The sequence below is a fragment of the Notamacropus eugenii genome, chromosome 4 (assembly GCF_028372415.1).
Source record: "Notamacropus eugenii isolate mMacEug1 chromosome 4, mMacEug1.pri_v2, whole genome shotgun sequence".
Lineage (NCBI taxonomy): Eukaryota > Metazoa > Chordata > Mammalia > Diprotodontia > Macropodidae > Notamacropus > Notamacropus eugenii.
This window is the reverse complement of record NC_092875.1, coordinates 354,318,494-354,338,862: the sequence shown is the minus strand read 5'-3', so window position 1 is coordinate 354,338,862 and position 20,369 is coordinate 354,318,494. Positions and strand designations below refer to the sequence as shown.

Sequence of the window (20,369 nt, the reverse complement as noted above, 5' to 3'; positions counted from 1 at the left end):
GGCTCAGTACTAGGTGTCAGACAAAAACAAAATAGTGCCTGCCTTCAAGGAGTTTATATTCTACTGAGATTAAAAGCGGCCTATTAGGATGATGAGGAAACTGAGGCCTAGAGGTTCAATTACTTTCCTAAAGTCAGTAAGTCATTTGACTAACATTAAAGCACCTACTATGTGGCAGGCACTCTGCTAAGCTCATCCCAGTACTAAGTGGAAGAGATGGGATTTGAAATCAGGTTTTCTAATTCCAAATTCAGGCTTCATTTAGTTGTACCATGTCACCTGACAAATTAAGTTAATGGCTAGAGATAGTCTAAAAAACTTATTCTTGGTGCTACTTGTAGTGTTAATTTTTATTATTTTCTGCTACTCTGTGACTATCAACCTACAGGGAATGTACTTTTGGGCACTGGGCAACATACCCAGATAAATGACACATAGCTATTGTCCTCAAGGAATTTACAGTCTTGTAGTGATGACAGAATGTTAATAGATTAAATATAACACAAATTAAGAAGAAGAAAGCTGAACTACACTTTGCATTCTAATTTGTACTACATTCATTTTTGTACATATTTTTAGATTAGTACCTTATCTCATCTATTTTCTCTAAAGCCTGTTTCAACAGCCATAGTAGACTATAAATACTTGTTGAATTAAGGCATTACACAGTAATGTATGGAAGAAGAAATCACTTTTAACTGGAGTAACAAGGGAAACTATGGTGTCATTAAAGATAAATAAGAGATCAACAAGCAGGATAGTCTTGGTACAGGGAACATTGTGATCAAAGGTGGAAAAAGATAGAATGTGTTTGGAGGGATAGTGAGTAATCCAGTGTGGCTTAAGTATAAAGCATATGATGGGGAATAGTGTGAGATGTTTAGGAAGGTAGTTTGGAGCCATGTTGTATTGCATGCATGTCAAATACAATGTATACAAAAGAGAACTCATACTTGGGGTGTTGTTGTTCATGTGTTTTAGTCATGTGCAACTCTTTGTGACTCCATTTGTTTTGTTTTGTTTTGTTTTTTGCAAAGATACTGGAGTAGTTTGCCATTTCCTTCTCCAGCTCATTTCACAGATGAGGATACTAAGGCAAATAGGGCCAAGTGATATCACATAGCCAATAAGTATCTGAAGACTGTTTTGAACTCAGATCTTCCTGACTCCAATCCCAGGGCTCTATCCACTGCACCATCTAGCTGCCTTATATCCCTGTACAAACCCATAATGTTACAAATTTCCCTATTTCTATTGAGGATACCACCATCATTCCAATCACCCAGGTTTACAATCTTGGAATCATCCATGACTATTCCTTACTTCCCATATCTATAGATAGAGCAACATGTAATGAATGAATGAATGAAAAAGTTCTTATTAAATATTTTCTATGTGCAAAGCTCTGGATCCACAAATAGAAAAGTAAAATATCTCAAGGATCTCATATTCTAATAGGGAAGGATAGCATATTTGGGAGATTTAACTGCATGTCCCATGAAATGGTCCATTGCTGATTAAGATATGCTAATACATGTAATACAAGTAGACGATAATTACATCTTCTTTCAACTAACAAAAGAATACTAATTTCTAATTTACACCTTGATGGTGTCAAGGACTTTGGCACAGAGAACTTTTATCATTGGGTCTTTCAACTATGGTTGCAGAGAAGGTGTGGACTTGTAATATTAATAGGATAATAAGATCTTCCCTTCCCATTGACAGACCTCATGTGGAGCCCACTGGGGGAGGAACTTGCCTAAGGAGAATCTTGTTTAGGGGGAGGCTTGCTTGTAGGAAGGCTTCCACACCTTTTGGTGCTAAGTTGATTAGGCACTGAGTCATGAGGGTAGAGATGCTTTCTGGCTGTAAGAAGTATATGTATGTATACATACATACAAACACATGCATACACATATACACATATACTCGGAGTTGGTATTTTGCTTTGGGGGTATGAGAAGTACCTTGTGATTCCCTGGTTGAGACTCTTCAGCAACCATACGTTCAGACCCCCAACTGCTTAGATGTAAAGGCTCTCTCTATCCAGATGTATATGTAAAGTGTATAGCAATACTGCTTTGATTCTGGCAGCCAGAGCCCTGACTGTTGGTCTTTATGCTAATTTCTCTGCTTGTATTTCATCTGATGTTCAGGGTGCTGACTTTTTCCCCCGAACCAGTGAATGTAATTAAAGAAGACTGCTGTCCCCTTAAAAGTTACTTTCCTTTAAGAAACGTAGATCCAAGGATGTTCCAGGGTGCTTGCTGTTACAGGACTATAGCACCTACAGAGGCAATTGCCAGGTCCTATGTCCCCAAGAGTTGCTTGCCTGGATACTAGCCTCAGGGCAACCAAGGTCAGGGCCTTGCTAGTTGTGTGACCCTAGGTAAGTCACTTACCTCAGTTTCCTCATCTGTAAAATGAGCTAGAGAAGGAAATGGCAAATCACTATAGTACCACTGCCAAGAAAACCCCAAATGGGGTCATGAGGAGTTGGACATGACTGAACAACAATATACTTCAAATAATTTGATCTCTCAGTTTCTCAAGGACACTCCATCTCTAATCTCATGCACTCCCTCTCACTTCTGCCTTATAGAATGGGATGTAGGGTGCGGTCAGGGAGGATGAGTGCCTCTGGTGTGAGGGCTGCTTTCTACCTTTGATGTCTCACTGCCTTTAAGAGAAAGTTCAAGTACAAATTTTTCTAGGAAGCTGTGAAACCCCTAACTCCTGGTGTTTTTTCCAATTGTTTTGTATTTATTTTCTCTATATTTACTCAACTTTTATTCATGTTCAAGTTGAACACACCATTCCCCTAGCCTTCTTAGAATGTAAATTTCTTGAGGGCAGAGGTTGCTCTCATCTGCTTGGTTAACGTAGGAATGAAATACATGCTTATCGATTGATTAGTTCTTTCCAGTTTTGTGGCTAATTGGCTAGGAAGGATGTTGGCTGTTATTGAGAAGTCACGAAGAGGAAGGACTCAGGAGTCTATGAATTATTCTAGATCTAGGAATTTAGAGCTGGAAGGAACCTTTGAAATTTTGTGCTTCCTTTCCCAAGTTTTATTGATTTTTCTCTTTTTGGCTATTGTGTTTCCTACACGAAAGACTTGAGTTTCCTGATCTTTCACAAATCCTGCGATCATGTCTTAGTAAATTCTGGGAATTCTTGAATAAATCGGCCATGAACGTCAGAACATTACCTTGGGTCCCTTATGCCTCCAGTGAGTGCCCTTCTGGGTGTCTGAGTTGCTTATTATTAATAATTTTGGGTTTTTCTTATGGAAACAGTAGCAACAGGGCATAGGAGAGGACACAGGATCATCGGATGTCAAGAGCTGGAAGCAACCTTGGAGATTATCCAGGCCAGGGCTCTTAGACTGGGGTCCGTGCAAAGATTTATATATATATATATATATATATATTTCAACATAATCCATTTCCTTTGTAATCCTGCGTATTTACAAATGTTATTCCGGGACGGGTCCACAGGCTGTAAACCAGTCTAGTTCACCCTTCGCAAGGCCAGAGGCCTGAGGACCAGGGGGTGCAGTGACTTGCTCAAGGTCACACAGAGAGTTAACCGGGCCTGGGAGTCCAAGCGTCTTCCCACTGCCCCTCATCAGGCGAGCCCGACACCGGGCTGGCTAGGGGCTTAAAAGACATACCTCCATTTTCCTTGGGGCTTTCATGAGAAGGAAGACGAGGGGGAGGGGGACACAGGTGCGAGCCTGACACCCAGCTTCCGGCCAGGCCCCGAGGAGGGCCGAGAGGGGCGGGACAACGAACGGAAACGGAAGTGTCTGGGGCCGCTGGCCGGAAGTAGGAAGAGGAGCGGCGGCAGCGACGGCCGCGACGGCGGAGGGGGCGTCTGGTCTCCCTGGTGCGGGTCCAAGAAGCGGCGGCTGCGCGGGGTCCGGAGATGGCGGAGAAGTTTGACCACCTGGAGGAGCATCTGGAGAAGTTCGTGGAGAACATCCGGCAGCTCGGCATCATCGTCAGCGACTTCCAGCCCAGCAGCCAGGCGGGGCTCAACCAGAAGCTGTGAGGGTCGCCCCCCATCCCCTTGTCCCCTTCTCCCCGGGGCCCCCCGGCTCTGGGGCGGCAGCTTACCTGGAGAAGACAGAGAAAGCCCCAGGGGCGCGGGCCGGCCAGCCCTGCTGGGAGCCTTCTCTGTCCGCTGGCTTGGAGGAGGGGGCAGAGCAGCAGGGAAGAGCCCTTTGCCCTAAAACCAAGCCGGTGAGGTGCCATGGCCAGGGACTGGATGTGATGGGAAAGCGACTGGAGCCGTGGGTTCTGCCCTGTCTCCTTGCAGACTGACTGCTGTGACTTTGGGCCAGTCACGGAGCTTCCCAGGCCCGGCTTTCCCATTTTTAAAGTGGGGATACGCGTACTTCTGTTACCTGTTGGGGTTGTAGATCTTCTCTTACTCTGCACGCGTGAGTCGTTACTGTCTCCTGAAAGTCTAGTCTGAGCCGGAAAGGGGCAGCTGCAGGGGTGCTTATGGGTCTGGAGAGCTCCTCCTGTCCAGGAATCTCCGGCTTGTAGACAGAAGAGAAGTGGATCACATCGACAAGTTTTTCTTGAGCATTTTAATTCTGTGCTTTTAATACGGTGAACCTATAGGAAAGAAGTTACAGGCTTGAATAATACGTAGAGAGATTTGTATATGAATGTGTGTATCTGTCTCCTATACTTCAACTCTTCTGGAGAAGAGACTATAATCACCATAGGATCATTTTAGGACTATATTATACATGTATGCATATATACGCTATATATATTCTCACTACTAAATATACGTGTAGAGGAGGTGAGTATGGTTATAATATAGAAGTGTGCATACATATACGCACTCCTACAAATTTTTATGTGGATATGTGGAAGTGTGTACATATACATACATGTACATGCGTATATGAATATATGAATAGAAGAAACAGAATCATAGATCTGGAATGGTTCATAATGGTCATGTGGTCCATTTTCCCTCAATTTACAGATGAAAAATCTGAGTCCATTAACATTAAGCAACAAGCTTAAGGTCACAAAGTGACCCCAAAGTGGCAATGGTTCAGCTGTGTCTGACTTCATGACCCTATAGACCATAGCACACCAGGCTCTTCTGTCCACTGTTGTCTTTGGGTTTTCTTGGCAAAGATACTGAAGTGGTTTGCCATTTTCCTTCTTCAGGGATCACCTTTTGTTAGAACTCTCCACTATGACCTGTTCATCTTGGGTAACCCTGCAGAGCATAACTTACAGTTTCACTGAACTATGTAAGCCCCTTCACCATGACAAGGCAGTGATTCAATAGGGAAAGTACTCTAATTGAGTTCAAGTTATCTAAATTATGTGCATGTGTATATGTATGTGTGTATGTTTTGGAAGAATATGGGCTTGGTTAGTGGTTCAAGTATCTAACCGCAGATTTAATTTTTGTTTCATGCCTAGGAATTTTATTGTGACTGGCTTACAGGATATTGACAAGTGTCGACAGCAGCTTCATGATATTAGTGTTCCTTTAGAAGTTTTTGAGTAAGTATAATTTTTGATGTTAATTTAATATTGAAACTCTTGAGTAACTAGAGTACAAGCACAGAAATAACCTAAATAATCCTTTTCTAAAAAATTGCCAGGTTCCGGAATCTTTAAAAATTGACAGAGTATTCATATAGAATAAGGATTATTAAAAACAGAATACCCTCACAAGTACTTAAGCCTTCTTTATAGAGAGAGCTAATGGTTTCTCCTTATGGATCTTTCTTTTCATGTCTACATAAATGGATAAATGGTTAGACACATACCACCTCTGCCACATACTGGCTGTGTGATCCTGGGCAAGTCACTTAACCTCTTAGTACTGTAGGCAACTCTCTAAGACTGTAAGTTGTAGAGAAGGTGACAATTTGTATTGGTAAAGGAATGATGGAATAATTATTGTCTTAGAGGAACTGGATTATATGTGTGTGTGTGTGTGTGTGTATGTGTGTGTATATATATATATATATATATATATATATATATATATATATATATATATATATACTTTTTAAATTACTGTTTAAAAATTAAGTTAGCAGATTTTTCATGAATGTTAAAGTGCAGAAGTGGAAATTGTTATATTGTCCTGTATTTTATAATGGAAACATCCTAGTTTAGCAGCTAATCAATAAGCACAGGAAATAGAACTGAAAGTTCTGATCGCTGTTGGCTCATTTTTCTCCCGCTTCCTGTAGTCCACGAAGTGAAAACTAGTGTCAGCATGGACTCCAAGAAGTTGACAATATAGTTCGAACATGGGATTTTGAGCCTGTTGCTGCTGCTGTTGCTGAGGGCACAGAGTACTATAGAAACAGTGTAGCTGAAGAAACATCCTGCAGTGATGATTAAGAATAGTGCTTTAGCAGATAAGGGTGAAAGGTCCTTCTGAAGTAGAGCTTTGAATATATGGTATGATCTTAGACTACTAGAAAACAAAAGCAGATAGACAGGGATTGAGTCTAGTTCTTTAAGTAGTAATGTGGGGTATGTGATCAGTCTTTGAGGAAGTTAGAAACAGGGGTAGGCACTGAAGAGTAAAAATGTGATTGCAAGCACATTGTTGGTATGCATGCATTATGGAGAAGGAACTGCTGCTTTAAAATTAGTCTTTTCTTCTACCTGTGGATACAAAGGTGATTGCTATACAGTTGTCCCTTGTATATCACAGATCTTAAGGACATGGTGATCCTGCGATATGGAACATCCAGTCTAGAAAATCCATGTCAAGTTTTTGGCTCTCCCTTTGTACCAGAGAAGAAGTCTGAATTTTTGCTTTTTCTTTTGTGGGGTGTTTACAGTATCTTATTGTAAAATTTGGGTTAAGTATTTTTCCATGTCATCTGCTGGCCTTTGTGTGTCTTCTTTGACTCCCACAAAACTCCCCCCAAATTCCCATTTAATTTCTTATGCTGACCTAAGATATGTTGAAACCTCAATGGAGAAAGTTATGATGTGGAAGGGTAACTAGTTATCCATCTGGTGATCAGGTAGTCGTTTAGCAAATAGTAACACAGTAAGTACTGAGGAGATTTAGAAACAAGCAAACAAACTCTCAAGTTTTGTTGCATTCAGTCCTGGAGCTGCTTACAATATAAATAAGTGATTTATGGAAGTTGACTCCAGTTGACTCTGGATAGCAGATGTGTATGTCCTGTATATATTATGTTTACTTATCTGAGCATGTTAACACTCCTTTTGTGCCCCTCCCCCCTTAGAGTATAAACTCTGACGGCAGAGGCTCTTTTTGTATTTGCATTCCTAGCACCTAACACTATGTCTAGCAGACAGTATATCTTTAAATGCTATAACTGATTGGCTGAATGTAGAAATATGTATTAAGTACCAACTGTATGCAAGGAACTGGGAGATACTAAGACCGAAATATTATGTTTCCTACCCTCAAAGGAAGATGTTATTTATTCGCTCTGTCTTGCTTGTTTCTCCGGCCCCTGAATGCTCTTTGCACCCACCCCAAAACTTTCCACCACATGTTGTTATTGACCCTGTTATGCAAGGCTGCCCATTTTCTCCTTTGGAACTTGACGGATTGGGTTTGGAATGTTGGTTAATTCTGTTTCTTTCATTCCACCTGCTCCCTGAAATGTAACTTAAGTGGAATTTATAGAATATGCCAATTTTTGAAGCAGAAAATTGGCTGCCCTATATAATTATAATTCAAGACCAGGTTTTTTGTCATAAACAATAACTTTTGTAACATTTAAATCTTTTGGAAGTAACTTTAATTGTATCCTGCACAATATGAATTGGGTTTAGCATAATTTGTTAATTTATTCATTTATTACTGGATACTTCAGCTTAACTTTTAGAGGATAAGGCCAAATTATTTCACATGTGAAAAAGTGAAAAAAAACTTTGGCAAAGTTAAAATATGTGTACTGACCTAAGTTGTGTGTCTTAATGGAATCCTCAAAAACTAGAAGAACTAAAATATTTTTAGGGGAGTAATGGTTAATTTTTAGAAGCAGTACAGCAGACAGTTATAATTGGAGAGTATCCTTGGAATTTATGCTAAACTTAAGCCAGTAATAATAGCATCAGCATAGGGCTGGGCCCAAATTGAGTCCTATATCATAGGCTCAGTTCTACTACTAACTGCCCTGTGTTAGCATAATTATCATGTGTCATATCACTTAACATTTTCAGGTTTTAGCTTTCTCATCTATCAGATGGGTGCAGTGTGTACTCTACTTCACAAAATTGTTTTGAGAATTAAACTGAATTAACAGAAGTAAAATAATTGTGAAAAATCAAAATGCCTGACAAAAATGTCATTATAGAGTTTTGATACATATTTAAGTTAGAAATGATATATTCTTTGATTCTTGAGTTATTGGTATTAGCAGAAATTTAGTTGATCTACTTCTTGGTCAAATGTGTAAGAAACAATTGATTTGACACTCAAATTACAAAATGTATCTTTAATGCTTTTATAGGTTAAATCATTTTGTAAATTGAATTCTTTTGACAGAGAGTACCTTAGCAGCTATACTTTTCATATAGCTAATGTTTTAATTACTTTGTTTTTCAGAGTATTTTATTTTCAATGACAATTTAACATGGGGTATTTCATATTTTCAGATATATTGATCAAGGCCGCAATCCCCAGCTGTACACCAAAGAGTGCTTAGAGAGAGCTCTAGCCAAAAATGAACAAGTTAAAGGCAAAATTGACACTATGAAGGTAAGATTGTCATGATGTGGTGAAAAAAGTTTTCAGGATTTGTATAAAGAGAAATTTGAGGAGAAGAGTCTGCTTTTTCTATCTTTTTTGTTGTTATTTTCCTTCAGTGTAGGAAGAATTGAAATACTTCATAATTAGGATTTCTGAAATTTTGCCTGTTAGGTAAAAATAAACAGCCCAATAAAATCCAGATTAATTTTAGCTGTCTTCAGGCAGCTTGGTGGAACAGTGGCTAGAAGACTGGATCTGCATTCAAGATCTGAATTAAAATCTGGTCTCACATAACTATTAACTGTGTGAGCCTGGAGTATATCATTTAACCTCTTTTTGCCTTAGTTCTGTCTTCAGTGAGAGAGGGATCATATCTCCTATCTCCCAGGGTTTTTGTGAAGATAAGATGACAATATTTGTAAAGCTCTTTGCAAACCCTGTACATACTGTATGAATGCTATTATTATCATTATTGTCATCAACATTATTATTGTCACAGTTATTGTTAAGTTGTTATTGGTAGGAACATGACAAATATAGTTACTAAGTATTGGAAGCTGGATCTGAACTTAGATCTTTCTGACTGTAGGTCTAGCACTATCCATTTTGCTTACTTACTGTAGTTTATTTTACTATTTTCTAGGCTGCCCTACTAAAAATTACCTCCATATTTATATTCCCCAGGTTTATTATGTTTCTTAATATCTCACTCTTTTGTATTTCCCATAAAAGTCTCCAGCTTCTGTTTTCATTGCAAGTTTGTTACACATTCTTCTTAACTGCTTTTTTCTTACTTGTCATAATTCCCAGCTCCCCTGTGTAACTTTTGCTTTTTGTTTTAAAAGTAATTAAAATAGTAGCTAACATTTATATAGTTAGTGCTTTAAGGTTTGCAAAGCCCTTTACATGTGCTGTCTCATTTGATCCATGCAATAACCCTGGGAGATGGGTGCTATTCCAATTTAACAGATGAGGAAAATGAGGTCAAGAGAGATTAAATTATTTGCCTTGGGTTAGTCAACTAGTAAATATCTGAGACAGAATTAGAATTCATGTCTTCCCTATTCCAATTCCAGTACTTTATCTACTGTGCTGTGTAGGTAATTGATAATAGTTAAAATATTACCAACTATGTGTCAAATTCTGCATCTAAGGATAGGAATTTTTTCTCTCCCTTAGAAAAAAATCAATAGACTAATCTGAGATTACCTCAAAATTTCTGCTTATGTCTCTGTCTCTTTCAATCAGAGACAGTTGTTTAAAGTGTTAGTATTAACACTACTTATAGTTAATCTCTCCCCAAGGAGGAAAAAAAAGTAATTCATCTATTTTATATAGATTCATAGATCAGGGTCAGAGTGTTGCAGAACACACAGCAGCTCTGAATGTAATAGTTTTTGAAAAAACCTCTTAGCAAAGGTGAGCAAATCAAAGGAAAAATAATATTTGAACCCTGATGGTTGAATTTCTTTTGCCTCTTGGCTTGAAAGGAATGCTCAGTAATATACTGTTGTTTGTTTTGCAGCGTTTCTTCAAGAAATGTTGGCAAAAGCTTTGTTCAAATTCTGACACTACTGATAATCACATACTTTGAATAGTTTACCTGGGAAGACTGGAGAATAAGCTTCTGTTTTCTTTTTAAGAATAAGTGTAATTGCAGGTCCATTTTTCATTCTTCCCTATTTGAAACTATACTGTTTATTCATTTTTTTTTTGGACCAGGGTAATAGTGTAATCAGTATGAGTTCAGGTATTGGAATTTAATTAAGGGTAGATCTTTAATCCTTATTAAACCATATGTAACTTACATGATTGTAATTTGGAACTTAATGATAGTTTGACTGCTTTAAATATTTTGCTATCCATCTGACATCCTTATTGCTGTTTATAAATCAAGAAGCAATCACTTGTTAAACACCTGTGTGGCAAGCATTGTGCTAGGCTTTGCGTAGACAAAGATAAAAATGAAATAGGCCCTATCCTTAAAGAGCTTGCAAGAGGCCTGGCTACTCCAAACTTTTGAGTGTCAACCAATATGACTACTATGGCCCAAGCATTTTCTGGGTGTCTGTCTAGGCATCCACTGAGTGATTTTATGTGCCATTGTGACAATTTTTATATTTAACTTAGTTCTCTTTGGACAGTTCAGAAAATTCACTGAATGTAATAATGCTTCATGACTAGTCATTTGTCTTCATTGTGGCATTCTTTATCATGGTTTTTCATTTTCTTCACTTTTTGACTATTTGACATCACAGTTCATAGTTCATAGTTCTTCTTTCATACTTTTATTTTCTCAAGTATGGACCTTTGTTATAAAGGACATTTTTTTATCAAAACTTTCTTATTATTATTGTAGAATTGGACTTTGAATATTACTTGAATTTTGTTGTAGTGTGGCAAAGTGGATAGATTGCTGAATTTAGGTTACCTGGATTCATCTCCCACTTCATCTAGTGACGTTAGTAGTTGTGTAGTCTCACCTGCTTTCTAACATCCCAAAGCCTTGTTTCCCTTCTACATTTTCCCCATCTACAGCATGGAGAAAAAGTATTTGTACTGTCTGTGTTAGAGGGTTGTTATAAGGAAAAGGTTTTATAAACTTTAAAACTCTATACAAATGTGAGTTGTTATTTTAAAATATTTTAGTTCTTGGAATTATATATAAGAAATTATATATAAGAAAAAACTTATTTACTATACAAAGGGGCAGCTGTTGAAAATTTAATTAAAATAATGCCAGTTCATGTCATGATGTTTGTAGTAGATTCCCAGGTGTTCTGAAGATCTATGAACTGTTTGCAAACAGTAAGTTTGGTATAGTTAGAACGTACAGTTACTTAATTAGATCTTACTTGTGAAATCCTGTTACGTGAGTTGTCTACCAAAATTAATTCCAGCTGTGTGTTTCCCTTCAGAGAGAAGGTACTTTTACAAGAAGCAAGAAGGATATGTGTTGGTGTGGGGGTGGGGAGGTGGATGGGAATCATCATTTGAATGAATATACATTGTTGAGATCATCTTGAAAGAAACTTTTAAATTGGTTAATTTGAAACCAGTTTTTCTAGGCTAAAATAAGTCTTATGTCAAATACATCAGTAAGCACTAACAAACCATGCATGTTAAGGTTTAATAAAGTGTAGGCCAATTTTGTATGAATACTTTTGAGTAGATCTGGTTTAGTTTATAAGCGTTGTGTAGCATTCGTGTTCTGTGTAAAGTTTAATCTAGATCAGGCCTATGCAACCTATGGCCCCAGGCTGCTTATAACCTGCAGGCTGCTTATGGCATGCTAAAGGATTTCAGATGGCCAGCGAAAATTAGAGAAAAACATCCTCAGAGGAAAACATCCTCTGCAGTTGTCATGGGATGCTGGTTGTGCAGGCCTGACTTAGATGATAGATCAAAAATAGATATCTTTTGATATTTTATATTTTTCTTCACAGAAATTTAAAAGCCTGTTAATTCAAGAGCTTTCTAAAGTTTTTCCAGAAGACATGGCTAAATATCGAAGTATCCGAGGTGAAGATCATCCCCCCTCTTAAAACAGCTTGCTTTCATTGTGTCTGAAGAAACCTGTTTATGACTTTCGCTGAATTGTCATGCCTTTTTGAAATGTTTGACTGAGGAGACAGTGCTTAAGATGAAAGTGCTCTTGAAATGTGAATCTCGAACAGTTATTTCAAGGACATTACATTTTCTCTCAAGACCTTTATGTTTAGAAAGAACACATCACTGGACATTGGCGCCTTCTCTTCGTTATAGAGGATATGTATAACTAGCTAGCATTTCTCTTTCCATGAATGGTACTTCTTAGGACTAAAATGAAAGTCTTTATTGTCAAGTGCCAGAGTATTAATGGTTCATAATCTCTTTAATGCGAGTTGACATTGGATGGGGAAATTGTACACAGGAACAAAGATAACCATGGGAAATAACTATCATTGTCATCTTGCTTTTGTAAGCTGGTCAAGAACAGTTGGAAGAATTAAAAATTCCACCTGATGGTGGGGTTTTCCTCTGTGTACTTTTCATTCCATTTTTCATTGTAGAAAATTGGGGGGGGGGGTCTGTTGTAGAAGTGGTTTACATGTGATTAGTGGTGTTTGTATTTTGTACAGTTTAATTTTGATGCATAACTGAAGTTTTTAGTGCAACTATATTTACATTTACTTCAGTTAAGCCAAGTATATGTAATAAAATGTTTCCAGATACTTTGTTACCTAATTCATTTAATTTTTCCTTCGTAACATTTCCACAGTCTATAGTACTCTGTTTTATAAGCTTTCAATCCATTTTTGTCTTGTTTTAATAGTATTCCTATAATTTATCTGAAAACATGTCTCAAGGATTTTCCTCTTTAATATTCTATCAACATGCAACAACAAAATTTCTGAAATCCTAATTTATCCCCTTTGCTACATGTACTCACTTGTTTACTATCGTTGGAAATAGCTTAAATATTGACCAAGACAGTCTTAAATTCCTTCTGTTTTAGTGACTTAAATTTTATGTTGCATATGGAGAGATATGCTAAAAGTAGAAATTTATGATTATCATAGCATATACTTCTTGCTAAGTATATCCTTACATAAACTGTCAAATTTCACTTTATGTCTTTTGGAAAAAGGTTAACATTCAACTGTACAGTTTGAGATACTTTCTTGTCAGTAGACTGTCAAAGCAGAAAGCAAAGAAATGTTTTGGTTAGCCAAATCTCATATCACATTTGCATTTTATATAACCCATTCATATATAGATTGCTTTCTAAAGCAGCTTATCACTTATAACTAGGTTAGAGTGATTTGCAGTTGAAAAAATTATTAAGCATGTTAATATACTTTATCATTGTGGTAGTTATACCTTTTTGAGACCTGTTGAGTAATTTTGGTTTTAGAAGTTGTAATAATTTATATTCTGATTGGTATTTTTTGTTACAGTACCGTGCATTCAGGTTTGATTGACCCTTCTCTTGGGGCAATATACCTGCCCCAGCCAGCCTTTATATGATATACTTGCTGTTGATTGTAAGAGAATAAATGTAGATGAGTGCTTATGGTTAGGTCAGTTTACATTGTGTTACTATGACTACTTGAAAAACTTGGAAAGTTCATTCTGCTGATGATACCTAAGTAGTACTGTCATGAAAAGGATGTCACTTTAATACCTAGTCATTTTCTGTTTAATATAGTTAGCTTTGATTTGTCTCTTAAGAGTGTGGTTTCTGTAACTTGTGCTTAGCAAAAGAAAAAAACAAGCACCCTAGTAAATTTTCTGTTTATGTTCAAAATCAGTCCCTTCTGCTAAAACTAAGTGTGTCTTGATAGTGAAATTTGCATATGAATTTTACTTATCCAGGTTTAATTGTAGGTTCTACTTTGATAAGAGTATTGGTATCAGTGTAGCTCAAATTCTAAGTTGAAGGTAATGGATGAAGAAGGGGAAAAATCAAAGATAGGGAAAATGTTGGGAAAAGATGGTAATTAAAGTCACCTTTATTCTTACCTTTGAAGTTACCAAAATACACTTCATTTGTGAGGTTAAAGATTGCTTTCCTTTGTCAGCTGTCCTTTATTGGTCAAACCTTTTTCAGCCTCAGTCATTGTCCAATTTGATGTGTTGGACATTGTAAGTTAGATAGAAGCAGCTGTGATATACTGGAAAGAGTCCTTTATTTGGTAGAAAAAGCCCTAGATTTGAAATCTGGCTTCTTATTAACTCTGAACTTCAGTTTCTTTTCCTTTACATTCTAATTTGTGATTGATTTTACAAAGAATTTTACATTCATAATCTGATTTGATCTCTCTGACAACTCTGACTTTCAGGGTAGTATAAATATTAACCTCCTTTTATTGGATTAGAGAGCTTGACTTGTCCAAAGTCACATGTAAGTTGTCAAACCTGAATTTGAACCCAGGTCTCCAGATTCCAGATCCAATATCCTTTCCACTGTATTTTTACTGTCTTAAATGAAACTTACTGGATCCTAACCTTCGAACTAGCCCAAGATGGGACGTTGACAGACATCAGTACGAGTTGGATGAAAAATCAGAAATAGACTTACTAGCCCTGTGATCATGGAAGTTATAGCCTCCCCTGAATCTCATTTTCCTCATTTATAAAATTAGTATATCATTGGGATAATGCTAACACTTCCTACTTCATAAGGTTATTTTGAGGAAAGTGCTTTTTAAACTTAGATTAGGGAGTTATTCCAACAACTCTAGGGTAGTTTTTAACCTATCTTTCTATGTCGTTAATGCAACATTTCTATTGATCCTTCTTTAGTATAGATTTTATAACCTCCACTCTAATTACCCAATTTCCTTATTACTGCAATTACTTTTTAAGCTCTTAACCAATTCCCTGTTATTTCTTAATTATGGGACAGTCTTGTATTTTTGTTACTGTTTATTGGACTGATTCAAGTGCCCTTTGTTATTCATGTATTCTTGAAGACCTTGAGGACTTTCAGTTCTAGTGCTGTCTAGGACCCAAATCAAATTGCTGTATGTATGATTTTAATTATTCACATGTACTTGTAGTATGTAGTTGTTTACCAATTTCCTAATGTTGTTTATTCATTATAATTAGCACTAAATTAGAAAAAGAAGTAAATTTTTACATCTTTGGCTGGTTAGGACATCATGGTGGTGATGAAGCCAACCCTGTGGATTTTCTTGCTGAATAAGTATATCATACTGGCAGAGAAATCTTGTTCTTCAAACTTCTTTTCCGCTCAACACCATCTGCCTTTCCCAGGCTGCTTATGGATAGTACTTGTAACCATATCCACATCTAGTTATTTGTACAAGTTGTTAGAAAATCTATGTAATTAATAGATTACCACCTGTCTATCCTCCCCCCTTCTCCCATTGAAAAAACAACTCAAAACAATTCTTTATTCATGGTAGATCATTATATTCAAGTTAGAGGTTGTAAAATGAATTTTATTTTTCCATCAATATTACCTCAAACATACATAGTCATATTTACCCTCAAGTCTGCTTCTGAATATGTGGTACTAATGGTTTCTGCAATAGAAGGTTGGCAATATTTTTATTTCTTTCTGAAATAAAGTATTTTGAAATTTTGTTTAAATCAACCTTAGTTATTGACATCCTCCTATATGAATTACAAGTCACGTCAAATTGACAAGTATTTATAAAATGCCTACTATGTTCCAACTACTGTGCTGAGTTCTGGGAATACAAAGAAAGATGAAACCAGTCCCTGCCTTCAAGGAGCTCACATTCTAATGAGGGGAGACAACATGCAAACTACTATGTACAAAGAGTGGTGCTAGAGAAGACATGAGAGTCTCTTGGACCCCAAGGAGATCAAATCAGTCAGTACTTAAAGAAATTAATTCAGGCTATTTCCTGGAAGGGAAATTCAAGTTCAGATATTTTGGCCACATAAAACAAAGATGATACTCTTTGGAAAAGACCCTGATGTTGGGAAAGATTGAAGGCAAAAGAAAAAGGGAATGAATGGTAGAGGATGAGACAGATATTATCATGGAAACAACATGAAGTGGGGTAAATTTTGAGAGTGGAGGATAACCTGGAGTGCTGTGGTCTATGGAGTCGTGAAGAGTTAGCTACAACTGAATGACTGAACAACAACATGTACAAATAAAGTATATACAGGACAATTTAGAAATAATCTTAGAGGAAAGGCATTAACAATAAGGATCCATAAAGGCTCCTTACAAAAGATAGGATTTTAGCTGAGACTTGAAGGAAGTCAGGAAGTGGAGATGAAGATAGGAATTCCAGACCTGAGGGTTGGGCAGTGAAAAAGCATAGTTGGAAGGTTGAGTGTCAGGTATGAAGAACAATGAGTCCAGAATCATGGGACCATAGACTGAGTGTGAGTAAGAAGACTGGAAAGGTAGGGGGCAGACTGAAGGGCTTTAAAAGCCAAACAGAGGCATTTGTATTTGACCCTGGGGATGTGTTTTATTCACTGGACTTTATTGAAAAGGGGAGCAACATGGTCAGACCTGCACTTGAGAAAAATCACTTTGATAGCAACCAAGAAGAGCATGGGTGGGAGTGGAGAAGAGATGGATATGTGGAGAAGGCTATTTTCGTAGTCCAGCTGTGAGATAAGACCCTGCACAAGGTTCATGACAACACTTGGTTATGTTATTTAACCTTTACAAAAGAAAGAGACATCAAGTAACCATTTTTCATGTCATAAAAATTGTGTGTACTTTTTCACCAGGTTTGTGATATTAAATGATACGATTTTAAACATAGCAATATATTTATAAATCTCAGGTCTACTTTTTAAGGAGATATTTTTATTGATATCCTCACCTTTTTATTCTTCCTCCTCAGCCTCCTTGCCTCTCAGCACTCCCTCTTCTCCCAGGAGCCTGTAGCACCAATGCTATAATCACAGTGCCTACTGTGGCCATGAATATCTGAATATCCTGGCTCAGTTCTGAATGGCAAAGTACAACAGACTCTCTACATGGAAGACAGAACCAAAACATATATGCAGACACTAGAAAGCCAAATCCATCATAGTAACATAACAAATCTATACACAGTAACAATGCAAACACCATCCCCAAGTCTTCCCCATGCTAGGCTTCCCACAAACCAGCTCTCTTAAACAAATCATAAGCAGGCCCCCTTTAACAAAATCACAAACACACTCTTTCATTCACACTAGCCAGCAGCCTGCATCCTTCCTAGCTCCTACCAATTTCCTCCCAGCTCTGCTTTAGTTGCACCTCTTCCTGTTCCACCCATTCAGCAAGCTCCTCCCACCACAAGCTCTATGTAACTCAGACTTCCATATGACCTAGGCAGGTCACATGGGCCTATTAATGGATGGGAAAGATCTCCTCATTTAAATTATCATTACGGTGCCATCACTTAGAAAACATTTTAAAGAAGAAAGTTAAAAGAAAATGCCAGCAGAACCAGCCAACACATTGTAAAGTCTGGTGGATTTCCATTTCTGCCAAGGGGAAAAAGGAGCAGTCTTGTCTTCTTATATCTCTCCTTGGGGCCAAACTTGGCCATTATAGTTTCTGAATATTCAGTTTGGATAGTTTCCTTGTTCCTTATAATAATTACACGTATTATTTTCTTTGCTATGCTTATTTAACTTGGCATCAGTTTACATAAGGCTTTTGTGGGATCACAACTGGGAAAAAGTCATAAAATACAGTAATAAGTGAAAAGCCATAAAAACTTAAACTCTGTGAAAGGTAGAAGCCTGAACATGGTGACCTGTTAAAAATCATAACTTAGATACTGAATCATAATTTAGACACTGAGTCAAAACTTAGATACTATGACCTATGACTGACCTATGAAAACTGCGACAAGAAAATCATGACCCATGTGTAACCAGTACATGATCAATACACAAACTTAGGTTTAGGTATAACATTGGCTTAATGCCCAAGCTCATTACTAAGCAGAAAACCAAAAATAATCACCAGTCAGTGGTGATACACTGTAGCTCCTCCTTCCTTTGTTTTCTAAAGTTTCCACAGGGACTTTTTTTTTTTTGCAGGGATCCAACTTGTGGTCTGACTGGTGCTCCAGATTGTTAACTCTTGGCAGGAATCCATCATACCTTCTGTAATGTATGTAACTCAATTGGTTAAACTAATACCTATAATCAATTTGGAGCTCCCTGGGCTCTTCCTTTGGTACAGAACTTATCCCATTGTTTGGGGAGGGAGAGGCAGGATTTCCTAGATGGGGAAATTCTTGACCATACATCTTTCTGTGCTTTTTCCCGCCTTCTGTTTCTTACAACAATGATATTACATTCATGTGCAACACTTTTTAAAAACCCAATTTCCATTTAATGGGCATCTACAGTGTTTCCAGGTCTTGCTGCTATAAACATTTTAAAGTATATGGAGTTTTTTTTCTTCTGTGATTAACATCCTAACAGTGCGTGCCCATTAGCAGAATCTGAGTCAGAGTATGAACATTTTAGTTATTTTTTTTTTTTACATAATTCCACATTACTTTTTAAGCATGGTTGTGTTATTTCCCAGTTCCATCAACAATGCATTAGTGTACCTGTTTCTACAATCCATCCAACATGACTATTCTGATTTTTTTTTGCTATCTTTGCCGATTTTCTGATGTGAAGTAAAATCTCAAAGTTGTTTGATTGCCATTTATTTCTCTCATTATTCGTGGTTCGTAGCATCCTTTTATATGGTTGTTAGTAGTTTACAATTCTTCAGAGAACTGTTCAGTTTATATCCTTTGACCTCTTATCAGGGAATGACCTTTAGTCTTCTGTGTTTGTTAGTTGTTTATGTATCTTTGTTATGAAACTCTTATCAAAGATATTTGATACAAAGATATTTTTCTCAGGCTACTGCTTCCGTTATCTTATATATGTTAATTTTGTTTGTGCAAATAAATTCTGATGTAATCAAAATTATTTTTATCTTTTGTTATTGTCTCTATCTCTTGTTTGATCAACAATTCACCCTCCCACCTGTAGCTATGAAACGTATGTGATTTTTTCTCTTTAGATTAAAAAATATATATCATCTTTAACACTCAAGTCATATGAATTTAAATCCAATATTGAATTATTTTGCAATATGTATATGTATTGTAAGATACTAGCTTAAACCTAATTATCTCTATCAATTTCCCTAGCATTTTTTTAAAACAAACTTGGAATTCTTGGGTAATTTATATTTTTAGACTTTTTGAATAGTGAGTTATTTAGATAAATTATTTTTATTCTTCCTTGATTTACTAGGAATTTATCCTAAGTAGAGATCTCTCTTTTTTCCTCCTGTTTAAATATTTCCCATTTCCACTTCATTCTTCTGTTGTCCTTCTTGCTGAAAAACTATAGAAATTACCTTCCCTTCATTTAATTTTTTTTATTTGGTTTAAAAAAGAATTTGATATTCATTTAAAAAAATTTAAGTTCTAAATTCTCCTCTTTCTCATTCCTCCCACACCCTTTAGAAGGTGTATATTCATTATACGTGTACAGGCATACAAAATATATTTCCATGCTAGATATATTAGCAAAAAAGCAAAAACAGTGAAAATGTATACTTCAGTCTGCACTCAGAGTTCATCAGTTCTCTCTCTGGATGTGGATAGCATTTTTCATCATAGGGTCTTTGGAATTGTCTTGTATTGATTAGAGGTGGTGAATTCTTTCACAGTCAGGCATCTTTACAATATAGCTATTATTATGTACAGTTCTCCTGGCTTTGCTCACTTCACTTTGCATCAGTTTATATATCTTCCCAGGTTTTTGCGAAACCATTCTGCTCATCATTTCTTATAGCACAATAGTATTCCATCACACTTCTATATCACAATTTTTATTTAGCCATTCCCCAATTGATGAGTATGCTCCCAGTTTCCAATTCTTTGCCACCATAAAAAAAATACCTATAAATATTTTTGTACATATAGGTCCTTTTTCTTTGATCTTTTTGGGATATAGAATTAGTAGTAGTATTGCTGGGCCAAAGGATATGCAGTTTTATAGTCTCTTGGGCATAATATCAAATTGTTCTTCAGAATTGTTGGGTCAGTTCACAACTCCAACAACAGAGCATTACTGTTCTGTTTTTTTCCACATCCTCTCCC

At 36.8% G+C, this 20,369-nt stretch overlaps 1 protein-coding gene across 3 annotated transcripts in view; it reads left to right on the top strand.

Moving 5' to 3' along the window:
* Positions 1-3,779: 3,779 nt before the first annotated feature.
* MED10 (mediator complex subunit 10) overlaps positions 3,780-20,369 on the top strand; it is a 129,465-nt gene continuing 112,875 nt past the window's right edge. The window contains exons 1-4 of one of the 3 annotated variants that reach the window (XM_072605386.1): positions 3,780-4,055; positions 5,466-5,549; positions 8,655-8,757; positions 12,195-12,962. In XM_072605386.1, coding sequence (XP_072461487.1) covers positions 3,934-4,055; positions 5,466-5,549; positions 8,655-8,757; positions 12,195-12,293 — 408 coding nt within the window. In that variant the 5' untranslated portion in view covers positions 3,780-3,933 and the 3' untranslated portion in view covers positions 12,294-12,962. Of the gene's footprint in view, positions 4,056-5,465; positions 5,550-8,654; positions 8,758-12,194; positions 12,963-18,291; positions 19,186-20,369 lie in introns of those variants that run through there. The other 2 variants (XM_072605388.1, XM_072605387.1) reach the window with 2 other exon arrangements.